This window comes from Anneissia japonica, unplaced genomic scaffold, assembly GCF_011630105.1.
Source record: "Anneissia japonica isolate Jap-2015-1 unplaced genomic scaffold, ASM1163010v1 scaffold3040_len1308831_cov196, whole genome shotgun sequence".
Lineage (NCBI taxonomy): Eukaryota > Metazoa > Echinodermata > Crinoidea > Comatulida > Comatulidae > Anneissia > Anneissia japonica.
The window spans coordinates 119,800-138,650 of record NW_022718257.1 but is presented as its reverse complement, the minus strand read 5'-3'; the positions used below and the strand labels follow the sequence as shown (position 1 = coordinate 138,650).

Sequence of the window (18,851 nt, the reverse complement as noted above, 5' to 3'; positions counted from 1 at the left end):
TATGTACATGTTATGGAGACATTCAACGTTGAGAAGATGGCCAAAATCGTTTGATACGTGGTATTTAAAACATGGCTTTCGCCGTGTTGAGGTTTATCAATTAATCTGATCTTTATGTTTTAAATTCAATTTTAGATAGATAGGATTGATGCTAAAGCATTATAATGACTAGTATTCTGCTACATATATTTTTTAGTTTAGCTTATTATTATGTTTGAGCAGAATTTTTTTCTGTTTTACATTGCTTTTGATTTATTTGGTCATCCATCAATTATTGTTAATAATAGTAGTTTATGGATTTTCTTGGAATACCAAAAAAAAATATATATATAAAGGTGACCGAGCACTTGATGAATAAATAAAAATTGTTATAATAAAATTTTGATGAATCTGAGTCATATTGACTACTAGAGCATGATAGTGGATATGAGCAGTGAAACGAAAAACAAATCATGTCCATGGTTCACTGAATTTCCACTCCAAATTGAAAAATATGTGGTTTGGTGCTGATGCAACAACTCAGGTGAATGGAGATTCAACAACATATGTAATACACATATTAATAATTGATAACCCCAAAGTACAGCTTTAAAAACATAGCATAGTATTAGATAATTAGATTATTGAAACTAATGTACAAGTTTCTATTTTTTTATTTTTTAAGGTTAAGTAGTTCTTAATTTGTTTATATAGAAAGTAAATCTACGTCTTTTCTGTTGCAGATAACATTTTGAAACCAAACGGCACGCAAGATGTAATGAATGATAACCGGGCACGTGTAGTTAATTTCCCTGACTTTATTCTTGGAGATGAAGAGGATGATGAACTGGTAAACAATTCCAGGTTTTTTTGTAGTATTGTACCAAACAACAACTTTGTTGTTCACCGTGTGAATTTCAGTTCTATCTTGAGCCATTTTCAGACAGAGGCTCTGGCAATTTTGCGCTAATAACAGCACACTTGCCGACATAAACCATTCGTACCAACCAAATGTTGCCGTAATATAATGCCTTTCTGTATGTGAGAGCCACTGGTTTATCTTTCAAGGGTTGATTTTCTTGGAGACATGCGAGTGGCTGTTTAGAACCGATGTCCCCAAAGGTACGGGCCTTGCATTTAGCGAAAAATGTGGATGGCTCGTCACGCTTAGAATATGTAGGCCTTTAAAACGATCCAAATGCGGTCATGTTTGGCCCACTAAAAATAATCAATTTTTAATGGTATTTTTTGGTTGGTATTTAAAAAAAAAGATTAGATTGGCAGATTGTAATAACCTATTGATGACAAAATTCTATATTACAATTCTTATATTGTAATATATTTTATGTGTGTTCTTATAGAGTCAGTTCCAGAGGCAGAATACGCCACATCCTAGGGAGCTGAAAGCTAAGGCTAAGCAGTTGCATGATGCTAAGCGAGCAGCCCAAGCTGCCCAGGTAAAATATCATTGCAGAATGTATTTATCCCTGCACTTAGTTATAGATGGGGAAAACTTTATATTAATTGAACTACATAAGTTATCTGCTTACAAGAAGTCACAGATCAAAATACAATTTTTTTTTCAGTATTTATAAACAAATACAAAACAATAGCAAATGGCTGAAAATTTTTGTTTACAATAGCTAGATAAAAGTTGAAATATAAAAATAGAAACTATGGTACAATATTTAAATTACAAATATTAGCCTTATAAAAATACTTAAAATCATTAAAATTGAAAAATTATTAAGTTCATTTACAAGAAATAGAAAGTGCAATTAGTAATTAAATATATAAAATGTAAAAAGTACAAGAAAATTATAAATATTATTCTAATTCTTATAGGTGTTTTTAAAATAGATATTTTGAATGATTTACAGATATTTTACTACAAAATTCCTTAAATTAACTCCCAGAACTTTAAGGATATGCATTATGTAAAGACAAAGTAGTGTTTGAATATTTAGTTAAAAGTATGTTGTTTATTTCATATTTGTAGCAGTATCTCATTTAACCACAATAGGATTTCCTCCTCTCCCACCCCCCAAAAAAGAAAGAAAATGTATTGCAAATGTTGGTTTTTCCAATTTTTTTTTTATTGATAATTATTGAAGGCTATAATCCATGGATGATAGCACCCACATAAAACACAACAAATGAAAGACATGCAAATTGGTTTTTACCTTGAGACACAAACCATTACACAAAAGGCTTATAGTAAAGAAACACAATGCTAGTATACTAAGGACTGGGATGTACAGTCCAGTTGCATATGGGCCTGTTGTTGTGGTGTCTTTGAAGATCACTTGTAAAGTCTGGAAACCCCTTGAAATTTCAGAAAAAGATAAAAGTTGCTTATTTTAAAGGATCAAATATGTTTTCCAATTTCAATGAGACTTGAATAAAAAAAAAATTTTGTTTTAATATTAAATACTTTTATTCTATTTTCAATTGAAAGCTCTTAACGTGTCATAATATAATGATTGTCATAATAATACTTTATTGTCCATTCATAATATTTAAACAGAAAAGTTATTTCAAATGGCATACTGTACATTTACAAGCTTTAACAACAAAATAATAAGGTTAATTACGTTGCACGTTTAACTTTTAGAATATTAAGAAAACTTTTTCTTTCAAATTGGTTAAGTACAAATTTGAATTCTTAATACAAAGTCAGCAATTCAAATATATAATTCTATTCTACAATTTTATTAGACATATAATGAAAGCACATTACTTGTTAATCCTTCCTAATCCATTACTGTCATCTATATAATTAATATCTGTTGCTATTTACTTTACCCATTATTTAGACCACCAATGGAGATCAAGAAGTACCAAATGAAAAAGAACAACACCCAGAAAATGAGGTGGTGGAAGTGAAAGAACCAGAACCAGTTGAACCCCCTCCCCCTGTGGAGACCATGTCACCACCCCCTCCTTATAGTTCTGTAGGCGCCCCAATCAGTGTCAACCAAGTAGACTTCCAAGAGCAGGTTATTCAACAGACCGTGTCCGAAACACAAGCTTCCCAGCCAGAAATTGAGCCACACCAGGAAGTTGAAGATGAAGAGGATTACAATCAGGTAGGATTCATATCTTCATTTAAATTAATTATTTTTTATCTCCCTTTTATTCACAAATTAATAATAATTTTTTGTGTGTTTGTGTGTATGATCAAATTTTTAGTATCTGTTTACAACCTCTGATTCTATTTTAGTAATTATAATGAATTGAATAAAATTAATGTGTCCCTGTTTGGAGGTGTTCATAAATCAGTAGAGTACTTTATGTGAAGTTTGGAGATTTCTCTTATTAGTGTTTGCGAAGTGTTTTTTTCCGAGCTTGTGGTGTTCAGTATTTACAGTGTATGTGTGTGAATTTGAATGCATGGACAGTGGGGTGGGGGGTGGTTAAGGTTGGGAAGGGGCTTCGAGAACCTATATATTTCGCAAGGCTTTACAGCAGTATATACTATACATCCATTTAATATATGCTAATACATGCAGCGTATTAAATAATTACTCATAAGGTAATTAGTTCATAACACATCAAAAATTAAACAAATAAAAACCAATGTAATAGAGTATCTAATAAAAGTCCAAATAAAAATTCAGTTTACAGTAGATTGATGCAAATGTTTAACTATTTTATAATATATTTTCTGCTCATGGTGTGTAATTAGAAATCAATAGGATAATAATACAAAAATCTTGTAAATCAAGTAAATAGTATAATAAATTCTTGACCTCAGTTTACAATCTACAATCATTTATACTGAGCAAAATTAATAATTATGATGTTGACAATTTTTTTGTGCTTTATTCTACATTGGTACATTCCATTAAAACAAATTATTTGGTGTAAAACACACAATTAATTTAACAGAAAACTTGCAAGACAAAGGTGAGACAGCTAAATAAATTGCTTGACGGTCTGGCAGTCCGTAATAATGTCAAGCGTAGACTGCCCCTTAAGAATCTGCAGCCCCTTTAAAGTCATCTTCCTTTTTAAAGACTTTTTTATCCCTTCAACTGACAATTTAAGTTAAATCTACTAAGAAGAATGATAAATTACAGATGTAAATAACTTGATATTAAGATACTTTTTGTTGAGAGAGTCTTTGTATGTATATATGTGCATGTTTGTATATGTGTATTTTTGATACATGGACACATCTTTGTCTTATATATTTATGAATTGATTGCAAGTATTAGTAAGATTTTTGTCACACCAGCTCCTTGTCCTTGAATTGAGCCGCATGGTTTAGAGCAACAGTTATTTATGGATTTAAAACTAGTACTGTCATTTATCGACTTTTCCCTTGTTACTGTTACTAATCGAATGATACCAGTTCGCTCCTTGTTAAAAACCCTCCAGTCTTTGTTTTATATACCTGAGTATGTTTTAATATCTTACCCATGATGTAGCTTCACCAACACTTAAGCTGTAAAGACATTCAAGAGAGTAATATTGTTGAAGATTTGCTAAATTCATCTTCACTAAGACTTACAAAGTATTCTTGGCCGTTCTAGTTTCATATCTGCTGGAAAGTGTCCAATACAATGATAAATGTTTCTACGCTCAGACCATTTAACAATCTTTTGTTTTTCTTAATCTGATTACCAACCAGAAACGGACATAAGAAGTTAAATTTCAACCATTAATGACATGTTTCTTACATTATATCTTACTACCTACAAATGTATCAAACTTGAATTTTAGGCTATATTTAAATATTTGTTTGTTTCGTCATTTAATTTCTATGACTACCGTGTAGTTAAGGGTGTATAAATTTTCGGAGTCCAGTGTAGTTTATAACAAGGTTTCTGCAGTACTTATATTAAGAATAAGTAGAATGACACCTGCTGTTTTTCGATGGAGATCTTTGAATACTAACATTTGCCTCTGTAGGAATTCCACGAAAAGCATGTTGGTTTTGACGTTAATCTTGATTCGGACGAAGAACAGCCGGAAAGGCATGAGAAATTGCACAGACGTGACACGCCTCATTACCTGAAGAACAAGCGTGTTAACGATCTGGACGAGGATGCCAGCGCTATATTAAACAGGGTGCTTGCCCAGCAAGCCATGGATACGCAACAAATTAGAGAAGAAAGGGTAATTTGTCTTGCCTTTTTCTATGTGCTTCATACTGTCCTAGACAACATGTGCCAAGGCGTTCATTCATTAGACAACATCAATTTAACCTGTATGCTCAACAGATCTCATTTCAAGCTTCTAAAAATGTGTACATAATCGGTAAATTTTTAGGGATGTGCGAAAAGGTAATCCCATATTCTCTTAAGCATATGCCTGATTTTTAACACCTTTCCTACAGGAGTTTAAGTAGTAGCTTCTAACATTCTGGGAAACTTTTTTTGGGCTAACATTTTTTGATGTTGCATTCTATTAGGCTGGATGCTCTAGATTTTGTAACACATCTAGATTGTTTTGTGTGAAACTTACAATCAAGAAATAACACCTACTAGCCCCCATAGTGACATTCTTATTGGTGTAGTGTTAGTACACTTTGCTAATAGTGAGCAAATTAGCCAATCAGAATCGCTATTTTGTCTCTCTTCGATAGCTTTACATTAACCACTGAAGCATGTATGATTTGTAGAACATGCTACTTATTTTGCTCGTATTTTCTTATCTGACAGACTAACAGGCCAGCACCCATCCTAAAATTGAGTAACAATGTTTATCAGTCCATTAATGAGACTTTTCTTAAGTATGAGGGAACACATACTGATCAGGTACCATCATAACATCCTGCTCACTCTTAAATTTTTTTTTGCTGTTTCATTAATTGCTTTTACCATCCTTTTTTAATCAGCTTTGATGCCTGATGCTTGCCTTGCTTGCGTTGTTCAAAGAATGTCTTTTTGTTGCCGAACTTGTGATTGTTATTATCGTCGCCGTTGTTATCTTGTTTATTGCTATAATATTCATCATCATTAGGCAAAAACAAAGTGTAGCTCAAGCCCTTTGGACCAACCCAAAATCTAAAAAATCTAATGTTGGCTTTTTTTTTCTTGTGAAAATATTTTTTATCAAGATCCCAAGATCTTGAAAATATATGGTCGGCTATATCTTTTTGACAAAGTATATTTTTACCAAGTAGGGTACCAAATTACTGCTGCTTTTAAAGCATAATTAAATTTGATACCCTAAGTATTGATTGCAGTCCTGTGGTTACCATTTATCCAAGCAAAATATACGGAGTAATTAAGTAGGCCTACAGTGGATACCTTGAATGCTCGAATAAGCGCTGCGGCGCTTATAACTTTTTTTGGGTCCCTCAGTGCAGCGCTTATACGAGAGTGACGCTTATAAAAAAATATTGGTGTGTCGCTTTCCAATCCCCATTCCCATTTAGTAGACCTATCATAGGTCCTACGTCGTCGTAAATACCGTTTATAAAGAAATGCTTGTCTTCATTGTGTTACCCATTTTAAGACCCTGTTTCTCAAAGTGTTTCATTACACACAGGGTAATAATATTATATCTCAATTTATTCGAGAGTGGTGCTTAATGAAAAAATCACGTTCGATACGGCAATTGTTTAAAAGCAGCGCTTGTTCAAGCATTTACTGTAATTGTTTTATACTATTATAGTAAAACGGGAAAAAAATTCCTGACTGACCTTGTTTTCCATATTTCAGTGTGCCTGAGCTACACAAACAATTCTTTTTGTTTGGCCTTATCATTATATTAACTTTATTATTTATCTTTGATTTGTGTAATTTCTTATAGTATTTTCTTATATGATTACTTGTGTTTTGTTTGCTTAAGCTGGACACACCCTTTCAGATGTTTGTCAGACTCAATAGGCAATATTTGATAAGATTTCTCTTAAGTATGTATGCTTGTTTCATACATATTTTACCAACCAATAGTGTGTTCCTACATGTCTGTTGTGAGTCTGGCAGTGCTGCACTTTGTCACAGCCCAGTCGCACATTGTCTAGGCTTATTGTGTCTGGCAGGCAAAAATTTGTTAGTGTGTGTCTGGCTTATTGAATGTAACTGATTATTACACAGGTATCTGCATTTACCAGTTCTCATTAACATGTGCTGTAATGTGGGGATAATAATTTACACTGAAAATAACATACTAATATGTAGCAAACATATTAACATAATGAATATCGAATCCTTTACCATTAATGTTTGTGTTAGGTCATCCCAAGTTAATTGTTTACATCTTATTGTTGACAATGGTATCTATATTTAAGATGTAAGATGAAACTTTGTTCAGTGCAAAGTATAGTTCTGTGAATGTCGCTTAAGGAGTTTACATGTTGTATAGCTAATAGTAATGGAAAAAGATCCCGCTTACTTACTGTATGCCATAGTGGAGCTGTAGCCAGGTGATTAGGATGCTTTGCCACATGATTCAATAAGCCTATTCATAGTTTGAACTGCTCATGCCCATATCAAGGGTAATCGACATAAACATTCACACAACATAAGTTATGTTGATTGACTTTGGATATGGGCATGCGCAGTTCAAACTATGAGTTGGCTTATTAGTATATCACCATTAGCAATTAGTGGTAAATTTAGGATACATTCAGAAGCAAAACAGTCCCTTGGGGAGGGGGTGGAGAGCCCTGACATTATTTGACAGATGCCAGGGAAACCGATCAGGATCCAGGAGCCCTGGGTGCCCAGAGGCAATCTAGCCATAAATTATCTGTTATGATAAGTTTTAGAACGTATTATGTTATCTATATTTTTTTATCCTGGTTTTTGTCCCCACCCAGAGAAACTTGTAATAGCCATTTATATGAATTTTAAATTAAAAAATGACTTTTTAATTCACTTTCCTGCTGGTGCCAACCCTTCCAATTCCAAGGTTTCAATTCTTGGCAAATGTCAGGACATTCCCTTATCTAAAAACCTTAGTCCTTTAATACACTACATAGTTCATGATGTCGTAATATTTAGAAACAGAAAAGTAAACTTTCACTATATTAGTCATTTGCAGATGGTATATTTCTCATGTCATGTGATAATGATAATGATTAATAGATATATTAGGGTCAAGATTTCTGTTGTGTTATATGTAAGATGTTTTATTACAAACAGTACAGTATAATATAGTGTTGTTCTTTATTGTTGTTTTTCTGACTTATGTTGGCCAAAACTCATAACATAACCGTAACAAACTAACTGATATGCTATAAGCTGATTAACATCAGAATTGACCTTTTAAAGTATACCAATGATACACAAAACCCATCAATCCAATGTTCAAACTTGATCTACATGTTATGATGGTTTATTTGGAAATATGTTTTCTTGAAGCTTCCAGTTATCCACCCGCCCTTTGCATTTTTCCCTCACTCCTACTCTCATCGGCCTTGCTTATTAGCTTGCTCGTCATGCACTTAGCTTTTTGAAGTATTGTCAACTTGTATTACTAACAAATATTGTATGTGATTGAGTCAATTGTTGCTTGTGATGTTGGTATTTTGAAAGAACTGTGATTATGTGTATAAATATTAACATACTTTTGTCATTAATCATGTGACTAGATCATAATTATTTGTAAGCTCTAATCTAAAGACAGTTTGTATTCTTTGCGCTCTGTAAAACCTGAGTAACATACTGAAATATCGATCCAAATGCAAAGTTCACAGCATTTCAACACACACGTAGTGAGTTATGGTCTCCGAATAATAGAAGGTAAACGTGACATTCAAAATGTAGATGCGTTCAAATTTATCGCTGCACAAAATTTGATTACATATAATAGCGCCACTCAGATTTTTTGCTCAAGGAAAACAGCGTAGTTCTTCTTGTGCTTGATTTGCTCGGCTAAAATTACCACACGGTTTGGGTATTTTTACCAAGGAGAATGTTAAATTAGAGGTTATCGCTGGATTTTTTTTATGGTCAAAATGTTATGGTACATAATTTAGTTTGACCAAAATCCAATACAAATAGGGCTTAAAACGCAGTCCAAACTATCAAATTTTCTTTTGACAAACTTTTGTATGCCCATATATAGTCATGATGTGATATCATCATGACCATATTTGGGCATGTCACATGCTTTTGTCAAATAATATTTAATAGTCTGGACAAGGCTTAAGATTATAAAGCATCAAAAACAAATTAACAAGTTTCAAGTTTGCTTTCATTTTTTAATGCCTTGGGAAAATATAAACATTCTGAGTTTTGCCATTCTATGATTGGCTGTGCATGTGTGATTATAGGTTGGGACTTGTGAGAATGCCACTTTGAAGTATTGATCCAGGAATAGGATCTCAAAAGATATATGTCCAATTTTTATCTTCTGGTAATCACACTGTAAGACATAGTACACTTGCCCCTTTCATTTGCATACATGTGGATTGATGGTTGATTTGCATAAATTAATTTCCAAATTAGGGTGTTAAGCTCTGTCCACACTATCAATTTTTTTTTGGACAAAAAACTGCTATATGCCCATATATAGTCATGATGTGCCTATATATGGTCATGATATGACATAATCATGACTATATTTAGGCATTTCACATGTTTTGTCAAAATATTTGATATTTTGGACAAGGCTCTTTACTCATTGTTGATATAATAGTGTAAGTGTATATAACTACATTGCTACAATTAACTTGTAATGCTGATAATTTATTTAGAATTATGTTGATTATTTTGGCCAGGAACTGTCTCGTCAAATGGGTATGGTATTTCAGAACCCAGAGAAGGTGATTATTTAGCATGAATATGTAAATGAGTATGTAAATAAGTACATTGTATAATATTCGAATGTTAACAAGATTTGATAAATTCTGGTATTTTTTCCAGTTTGTTTACCTTTTTTCTTTTTTTATAAAAAATAAAATATTTGTATTTTTGCATTGTTGAAGGTATAAATGTCTGTTCTGAAAAAAATTGAGAAACAAATTGTGAATGTCTTACTAGGTAATAATATAAGCTCATTATCTTTCAGATTAAATTCTGAATGAGAAAATATTTTTCCCACCATTTAACATTTACAAAAATATATCCATTCCAGTAATTTTTACATTTGGTAATGAAATCGGCTAGTACTCAATTTAATATTTTTGTTTTATATTAAATAGAAAATCAAAGAAAACTGAATTGATTTTCTAATCATTTGAAAGCTTATTTGATCTTAAGCTCTGTTCAGATTATCAAATTTTATTGCACAAAAAAATTGTATGCCCATATATAGTCATGATGTGCTTAAATATGGTCATGATGTGATGTCATAACCATATTTAGGCATGTGACAGGTTTTTGTCAAAGTTTAATAGTTTAGACAGAGCGTTTAATAAGCAATTCAATATTTTTATTGATTTTAAGGATTTTATCCCAATATTTCATCACAGACAATAATCCTTTACCAATGCATAGATGATTTTGTTTTTGTTTCACATAGTTCATTACCCTAATGGACTACCATTAATTTTCGTTATTTTATGTCGCTATTTCAAACGTTTTCTTCTGTTGCTTGTTATGTCTTTCAGTAATTCAAAGTGTTTTGTCTGCTAAAAATCATTGGTTTCAACTCTTCCCATGTGTTTGTCTGATTTCTTTTTTTGGTCACATTTAATATTATGCAAGTTCACTGCGTACACTTAATAGTATGTATTCTTTCCTGTCTCCGTCACGTTGTGAATCACAGTGTCTATTATTAAAGAAGCCTCTATGTATTTTAAATGTTATTAAAAAAAAATACCATGTCTTTCAAATACTCTACAAAATTGTCAAAGAATATTCAGACTTTTCTCATTTGTCAACAGGGGTATTTTTTAAGTTTGTTTTATTTCTTTTTCTTACATGTGTTAACTTTTCTGTATTTTATTATGCTTCTTGTTCACAATATTTTTCCTAATGTATCACTGCATCCCGTCTCCAGCTGCTTGGTTCAGTTTTGCATGTTAGTTGTTTAAATGTACTGTGGCAAAAAGCATGAAATGAAAATGCATCTATTGTGTGGATACATAATAAACTTTTCCCTTTGCTTGTGGTTGTAATCTTTAACTTTCAAAGGCTTCTAATATATGTTGATCCATTATAAAATAAATTTAAATAAATTGTTTATGTATTTTTGATTTTATATTCTTTTTGATAAATTTGAGTGCGCAAAAGAAAAAAATGTCTATATTAAATTGAAGATTTAATGCTAAATTATTCATAATTCAATGTAATAAAGAAAATATAATGTTAATGTTGTCATATAATGCTAATAGTATTATAAATATTAATTACTATAATATTAAAAATAATGTGGAGATTTTTCCATATATTTTGATGCATACTTAAATCAATTAGCCTCAATTGGCTATCACGTGTACTTGTACAATACCTGTACATTTGATGTCGGTATTCACAGTTCTTTGTAACATATGGAAGTGAATATGTCTGTCAAATTTCAAATATCTTGAAAGGTTATACAAATTACAACTACGCTAGACAGCTAGAGTCTGACATGAATGCTGTGAAATGTAATTATAAGATTCTAGTTTACATTTCGTACATTGATTGTATAAATCATACCTAGACAATTAGTTAAAGAAGCTTTGTGCATCTCAAGACTATAGTACTAATTTTTTACATTGTTATGAGTATGATTCATATGATTTAATGTGATTTTGATTCTAGTTAATGTTTCATACATTGATTTTATAATTCATACTTTACAACTATTGACATGAGCTTTGTGCATCTCAAGACTACATGTAGGCCTACTACAGTACTAATGTTTTACAATGATATTAGTGACTGCAATAATAATACTTATGATGATAATAACAGTAATAGTAATAGTTATAATAATAATAATAATAGTAATAATAATAATAATAATATTTATAATAATAATAATAATTATATTAATAATAATATATATTTATAGTGTTTAATGAAAAAAAAATTATCAGTCATAATAATTTATAATTAATAGTTCTATGTTTAGTGTGGCGTGTCAATAACCTGAAGGTAATTTAAATGTCGGTTAATGTATGCAGTACATCATTTCAAGTTCATGTTCTTGTCCAGCAAAACAAAATGTGCACAGGAATAACCTGGATGAGAGAATTAAGCTGTTACACAGAGAATGTGTGATTAACATCATCTGTAATAATCTTGATAATTCCCTCAACATACTAAAGCTAGCTTATTGTATTACATTATTCATCTTTGGAGAGCCTTTAAATGATGTCTTAACGACTGCCGGTACTCATTCTGATTTCTTCGAATTTCTTAAGAAGTCCTTGATTATGTTCTTGCATTTTGATCTTGTATTTTTTTTTCAACAGATTGTGATCGAGTTCACTCGTGACGGAGGTGGTCTTGGCATTAGTATAGCCGGCGGAAAAGGATCAACGCCATACAGAGGAAATGATGAGGTGCTTCTTCATTATTTGATTTAATTATTTATTTATTTTTTATTTAGTTATTTTTTTTTTTTCATGTTTGTTATGGATGATTTTTATATATTGCAACAGTATTTCTTGATTAAATTCAAAATGTTATTTTAATTTTCGTTTACATCTGTCCAGACTCAAATTTGATTTTACAAAATCTTGACACGCCTAAATATGGTTATGATGGCATAATATCATGACCATATATAGACACATCATGGTTATATATGGGCATACAACAGTTTTTTTGTCAAATAAAAATAGAAAGTTTGTACAGGGATTTGGATTTAGTTATAAATTGAACAAAGAAAAAATTATAAAATAATGAGCCTGCTTAGGCCTTGCCTGTCCTTATAACCTTAAAGCACCATAAGGCCTGATATAATATTGCTTCTTAGTCCCAATAGGGTTACCACCAGTAGAAGCTAGGATATCCCCTCAGTTACCCTAAAAACATTCTACATTAAGGTTCATATGTTTTTTTTTCTGGGGCTTCGGAATTGTGGACTTAGCGCCTATGCTTGCTCTACAATTTACAAATAGGTCAATGAAAATCATTTCGGGCTAAATAGATTAAAATTTTATAAACCAATTTGTTAGAAGTGCTCCATATTTTTTTTAATGTATTCCTTTAAAGTTGTTGAATTCTTTTGATACAGGGAATTTTTGTATCTCGTGTTGTTCCTGACGGAATTGCTGGCAAGAAAGGTCTGCGTGTTGGCGACAAGATCTTGGCTGTAAGATGATGTTTCATTTGCACATTCACCACCACGTGCTCATATCCACATCCATTGTTATGTATCTGCATACTTAACAGTTTATCTCAACTACATACACAGGCATTCTTAGACAAGACTTTTTTATACCTTGTTTTGTGAACTTATTTTTTTAAGATCGTCAGAGGAGGGCAGAAAAAAAAATGAAAATAATATTTTGTTTTCTTATTTAGCAAATAGTTGTGCCGAAAAACATCATTTTATCATTTTAATCTCCATTATTGGCGGCGGGTTTGTTAAACAAGGTATTAAAAAAACAAAGTCTTGCCATATATAAAATATATTATTTACTTATTTTTATGTTTAGTTCATTTGATAGACAATTTAAGGTTAATGCAAAGAATACAGAAGCATTGTCAAGATTCTTCCTTTGCAGTCCTGCGTTTAAACCCTGTCACTACATGATTTTTCTCATGATTAGTAAACAGGTTTCCTCCCTGAAGTGACTTATAAGTGATGTATAAGAGCGTCATTCCATTTTTTAATTGGCATGTTACGTACTTGCTGTTGGGTGTGAAAAGGAGAAATGGTTTCGTTAACTGGCAAGGGATTATTTTCCTGTTCACAACTTCACGTAATAATTTTAAATTTACGTAGATAATGTACAAAGTAGTAGTACAAGTGATTTCTTTATTTTTCTAATTTTATTCTCATATAGGTTAACGATCATAATTTAGAGGCAGCTGATCACATTGCCGCCGTAGAAGCCCTGAAAAGTGCCGGTAACTACATGAGAATCGTGGTTATTCGTGAGGAGGTGCTGACCTACTCCGCAGACATGCAACCAGTATCCGAGCAAATCGAACAGACAACGGCTGAAAATCATGAGGTACATGTAGAACGCTGAGACTTCTCATCATGTTTTTACTACACCAATCATAGAATTAATAATAATAATAATATTTACTATTAATAATATTATTATTATTATTACCACCATTGTAGTCATGATGTTAGCCATTAATCAATTATACTTAGCTATTAGCTATGATCAATTTGAATTTAGAAACATCAAATCCTTAAAAAAACCTTCATTGCATCTACATTAAAAATGTGTGTATGACGGAATGGTATTCTTAAGCCGTTTTCCATTTAGATATAAATTATTGCACTGCATGTTTTGATCAATAACTGAAATGATAACTGAAACGTTTTTGAATCTATTAAAAACACAAGTGCATTTTAGTAATCATTTATTTTTAGTATTTTAGTATTAATTTATCCAAATTATATCATGATCATGTCAAATTTTAATTATTGCACTTATAAACCATGAACATGTATTGTTGGGTATTATTTCCTCATACCGCAACCGTGGTTGTTTGTGATCTTGTCCTTTCAAACACTTTATCCTTCATACGTTCTGCTATATATTTATCAAATTTAAGTTATTTGCATAGAAACTCAAGTGCAGTTCAAATGCTAAATGCCATTTCTTTTAACTTAAATTTGATTATATTTGCCATTGTTTGTTTTATCTAAGGTGTGAAAGAAACTCACAGCATGATTTGTTATGCAGTTCCTATCGAGCTTACGTTTTAAAAAATATGTTGTACATGTATAAATACAGAATATGTGGTATTCTCTATTTTAGGTGATTTTCTTTGTATCGTGTTACTCATTTCTAATTGTCGGGATAGATACTGTGTTTTTTTAATGTTACTTGTGCAGTTGTTAACCTATTTTCTAAATCCTACGTACCTACTACCTCAGTCTTTCATACATTTTTTTTCACAAGACAGTAAAACGTTTACAATTTTGGAACTGTAGAAAATCTTATGTTAATGTGTTATTAAGGAACATCTAATGCAGTCGGTGGTTTGCATTTAAAAGGTTAAATTATATAATAATAGTTTTTTAATTTGTATTGTAGCCAGACTAATTAGTTATGATAGAAAGAGCATTTGCTAACAAGTTTATTTTTTGGAATAAAAACCATACTTTGTTCAATTCTTATTTTTAGTATCCCTTGAGAAAAGCTTGGGCTGTATATTGAGATATTTTAAACCTGGTAAAATTTGTAAATAAATAAATGTATATTTTTTCATATGCATGTATTCTCGTGGACACAGTTATAAGAACAAATTCATGTTTTCAATGATTATCAGTTTATGGGCATTTTTCTATTTTTTCATTAGTATTCATAATATGTAAATATAAAGTTAGCAGTAGGTTAAAAAAAGTGTTTTTAGTCTTTTAGTATTTATTATTATCACTCGTGAAAAAAAAATGTGTTAATACAAGGTGTATATTCCAAGGTTTAAATGGAGTAAAGATTTTTTCAAAATGAACGTATCTCAGTTTGCATGAAATGCAAATCAATAGCCTCAGCTAGATAAACAGGATTTAGATAATACTTGATACTGGACTTCGTAGTGTTGGCGTTGTAGTTACAGTGCTGGTTTTGGAATTTACCAATGGAAAGTAATTGTACGATGCATGCTAGTATCCAGACACTGTAGATTTATTCAAATATAATATGGAGTGAAGTTATATTTTAATAAACACTGAAAAATTGGATATAGAAGAATTATGTTGATGTTTTGTTTATTTTGTAGTTGTATTTTTATTCAGTGGTTTTGAATGTGGCTAACACTGTTTGGATATTAGCTTCAATTATATTTGCTGTTAAGAAATTAAAATATAATAATAATCCATGTTAATTAACCTGTTTAATTGTACCTGTAACATTAAGAAATTAAAATATAATAATAATTCATTTTAAATAACCTCTTTAATTGTATCAGTAACATTAACTATATAGAATGTAAAACATAGCCATCAAATTGGTATATAAGTATATTTTTTTTATAGATAATTATGGCAATAATTAATATATGTTTTGCTTTTTTTTTCTTTTTTTTTTTTGCTTTATTTAAGTTGCAGTAACAAAATTTGTGATTTCTTAACTAAAACAAAAAATCATCCACAAACTAATTGTAAATTGATAAGATCATTCCCATTAATATTTAGTAGGACTTTCAGATTCAGAAGTGCTTTTAATATATTAATACATCTATATCTTTGATATTAACTGTATTTTTGGTGAGTGGGTGGGTCAAAGGTAAAATTAAGGCCGTATGTAATATCCAAAAATATTATCCAAAAGCTTATAACCAGTTGGACAAATAAGACTGGCATGAAGATATTATGATGTTTACATTTTACACATGATTGGGAGATTAACTGGGCTCACGCAAAGTCACTGCGTGGGAATTCGTAACTGTTTAAACTTTAATTATTTTTTTATATACTTAATTGGTCAGAACATGTAATAGTCTTCATCCTTAAGCTTTGTCAACACTTTCAAATTCTATGCGACAAATAACTGATATGCCCATATGTGGGTGGAAATAGACATCATCATGGCTTTATATGGGCACATCAAACAAATTTGTCACAACTTTTGTTGCGTTTTTATTTTTCTCCTCTGCATGTTTTTATCTGTTAATCAATGAATGCCTTTTCCTTGGTAATTCATTACTTTGCAGTTATTAACAACAATTATATTTGTTCATGATAATTATATTTCTAAAGTTTATGAATGTAATAACTACACCCATTACAAGAAGGCAAGCATTACCACATTTTATCCATATAATAATACCTGGCTATTAAAGATATACTGCAAACTAAGTATATAATAAACTTTTTAGATAAGGAAAAAATGAATTACTTCATTTGTATATTTAAATACATTATAAGCTTAAAACTGAAAATTATTAATAGACGTTTTAAAATATATCACATTGTAGTCTGTATATTTCAGCCAACCAATTTAATGATCATATGCAAAAGAATGTTAGAATTCTGCTTTTTGTAGTCGGTAAATTGAGGAGGAAAATGTTCTAATCTTCAGTTAAGAGTAAACAATTTAAATGTTAAATTTTTATTTATTTATTTAACTTTTTAGCAGTATATCTTTAATTGAGATAATTATGTATTTCTTTTTAGTAACCACATGCTTATCATTTCAATTTGTATTCATTATTTATAAGAACATTCAGGCATGAGGGATGATAATAAGCCAAATTAAGACAAATACCAAATCGTCAGAAATCTTTAATATGGAAAGCTTGATTACCTAATGAGATCTAGGCCCAGATTAGCAAGCCCATGGGCAACTATCTTGGGTAAGAAACCCATCCCACATCCCCTGCAATGCTCAAGCCTGAATACACACATCGCATGTGGCACAGAATTTGACCAGCTTTATGCTCACTTCTTGCAGGCATTAACTAGCGCTTACTAACTGTTTACTTCCTCAGTCTACCCCACCAGCAATACCGGTGTCACGACCTCAAGAAAGACCAGGGGTCTCCTTTGCTCCAGAGCCAGTGAAACAAGTAGTTGGAGAGGTATGGAATATTTTGGTTCTTTTTTTTTTTCAAATATATTGTTATAATATTTTAATAAGCTTTTTTAATAATTGCAATGTGAATTGTATTTTATACAAGTGTTGTATATTATTAACACAAATAACTTCACAAGTATTTTACATCCCGATGATGAATATTTTTAAACTTATCGATGTTAATAATCTGCTATTGTTCATTACCGTATATGTGTATTTTTAATTGGCTGTGCTACTGTATACAATGCATGACCATAAATTATTTAGCTAATTGTACAAGGTGTGATGTCTATAATATGAAGGTTTCAATTTTATACTGGTATTAAATTTCATACTTGTACAATATTATTGCCATCAAAAGTAGACTTTATTGATAATCAATTTTGCCACCAGATATGAGTCATTGACTTTAGGACAATACACATCAGAACAACTTTTGGACGGAGAAATATTTATACTACTATGTTTTAAAGGAATCCATATTGATACAATGGCTTGAAGAAACGCTTTTACAATGTTTACAAATGTATTGTTACCTGTAGCTTAGTCAGCTAAAACCTAATGACATGTGTTTAATCATGGAGATCTTTTCTGATCCATTGTTCATTAGTTCAATTTCATAGCCTGAAAGTAAAATGTTGACCATGTGAAAGGTTAGCTTTACATTTGCTAAATCAAATTTCTGTTCACACTTAGATTTAAATAGGCAGTAGGTTATACCAAGATATGACTAAATGCTATGTGCTATGCCCAAATGGCTTTTCTTGATGTGCCAATCATTTGAATATAGAGTCCATGTTTTGAGCGTACAAAATATGTGAGGAAATACCAACTCGCAGCTTTTCTGCTCGGGGGGAAAAATGCCTGCTTTGTTCTGCCAGGGCAGATTTGTGGCAAAGACAAGCCATACCAGTCACTCGTCGCAAAAATTGATTTTGAGTTATTAATACAGTGTTAGAGAGTAAAATAATAGCTATAAAATGGTAAAAAAATCAGTCAAATCGGACATTTCCTTATAAAGTTACAAGTGTTTAAACACACAGCTGTTTAAAGAACAATATATGAGAAATCAGCCTTCAAAGTTTATGATTTCAGGCATTTCTCATGCAGAAACTATCTTTAAATCCTTAAAAAGTGTTGTTTTAACATTTAAAATGGGGAAAATAACATAGAATAATGTGTACATATATAAAGTTTAGTTTAGTGTAATAAAATAGATTTTTTTAAATTTGACATTCCAGCTTGTTTTGGCCATTTTCTCTGAAACACAATTTGCGACGAGTGACTGGTTTGGCTTGTCTTTGCCACATTTGCTCGAAATGATTTG

General features: G+C 31.0%; 1 protein-coding gene across 1 annotated transcript in view; it reads left to right on the top strand.

Annotated features, from left to right (window-relative positions):
* LOC117110463 (protein scribble homolog) overlaps positions 1-18,851 on the top strand; it is a gene marked incomplete in the record, with an annotated part of 107,104 nt that overhangs the window by 51,313 nt on the left and 36,940 nt on the right. Inside the window, 10 exon segments of the mRNA XM_033253169.1 lie at positions 723-829; positions 1,341-1,436; positions 2,796-3,068; positions 4,897-5,103; positions 5,649-5,744; positions 9,662-9,706; positions 12,287-12,376; positions 13,054-13,131; positions 13,829-13,999; positions 17,439-17,528. Coding sequence (XP_033109060.1) covers positions 723-829; positions 1,341-1,436; positions 2,796-3,068; positions 4,897-5,103; positions 5,649-5,744; positions 9,662-9,706; positions 12,287-12,376; positions 13,054-13,131; positions 13,829-13,999; positions 17,439-17,528 — 1,253 coding nt within the window.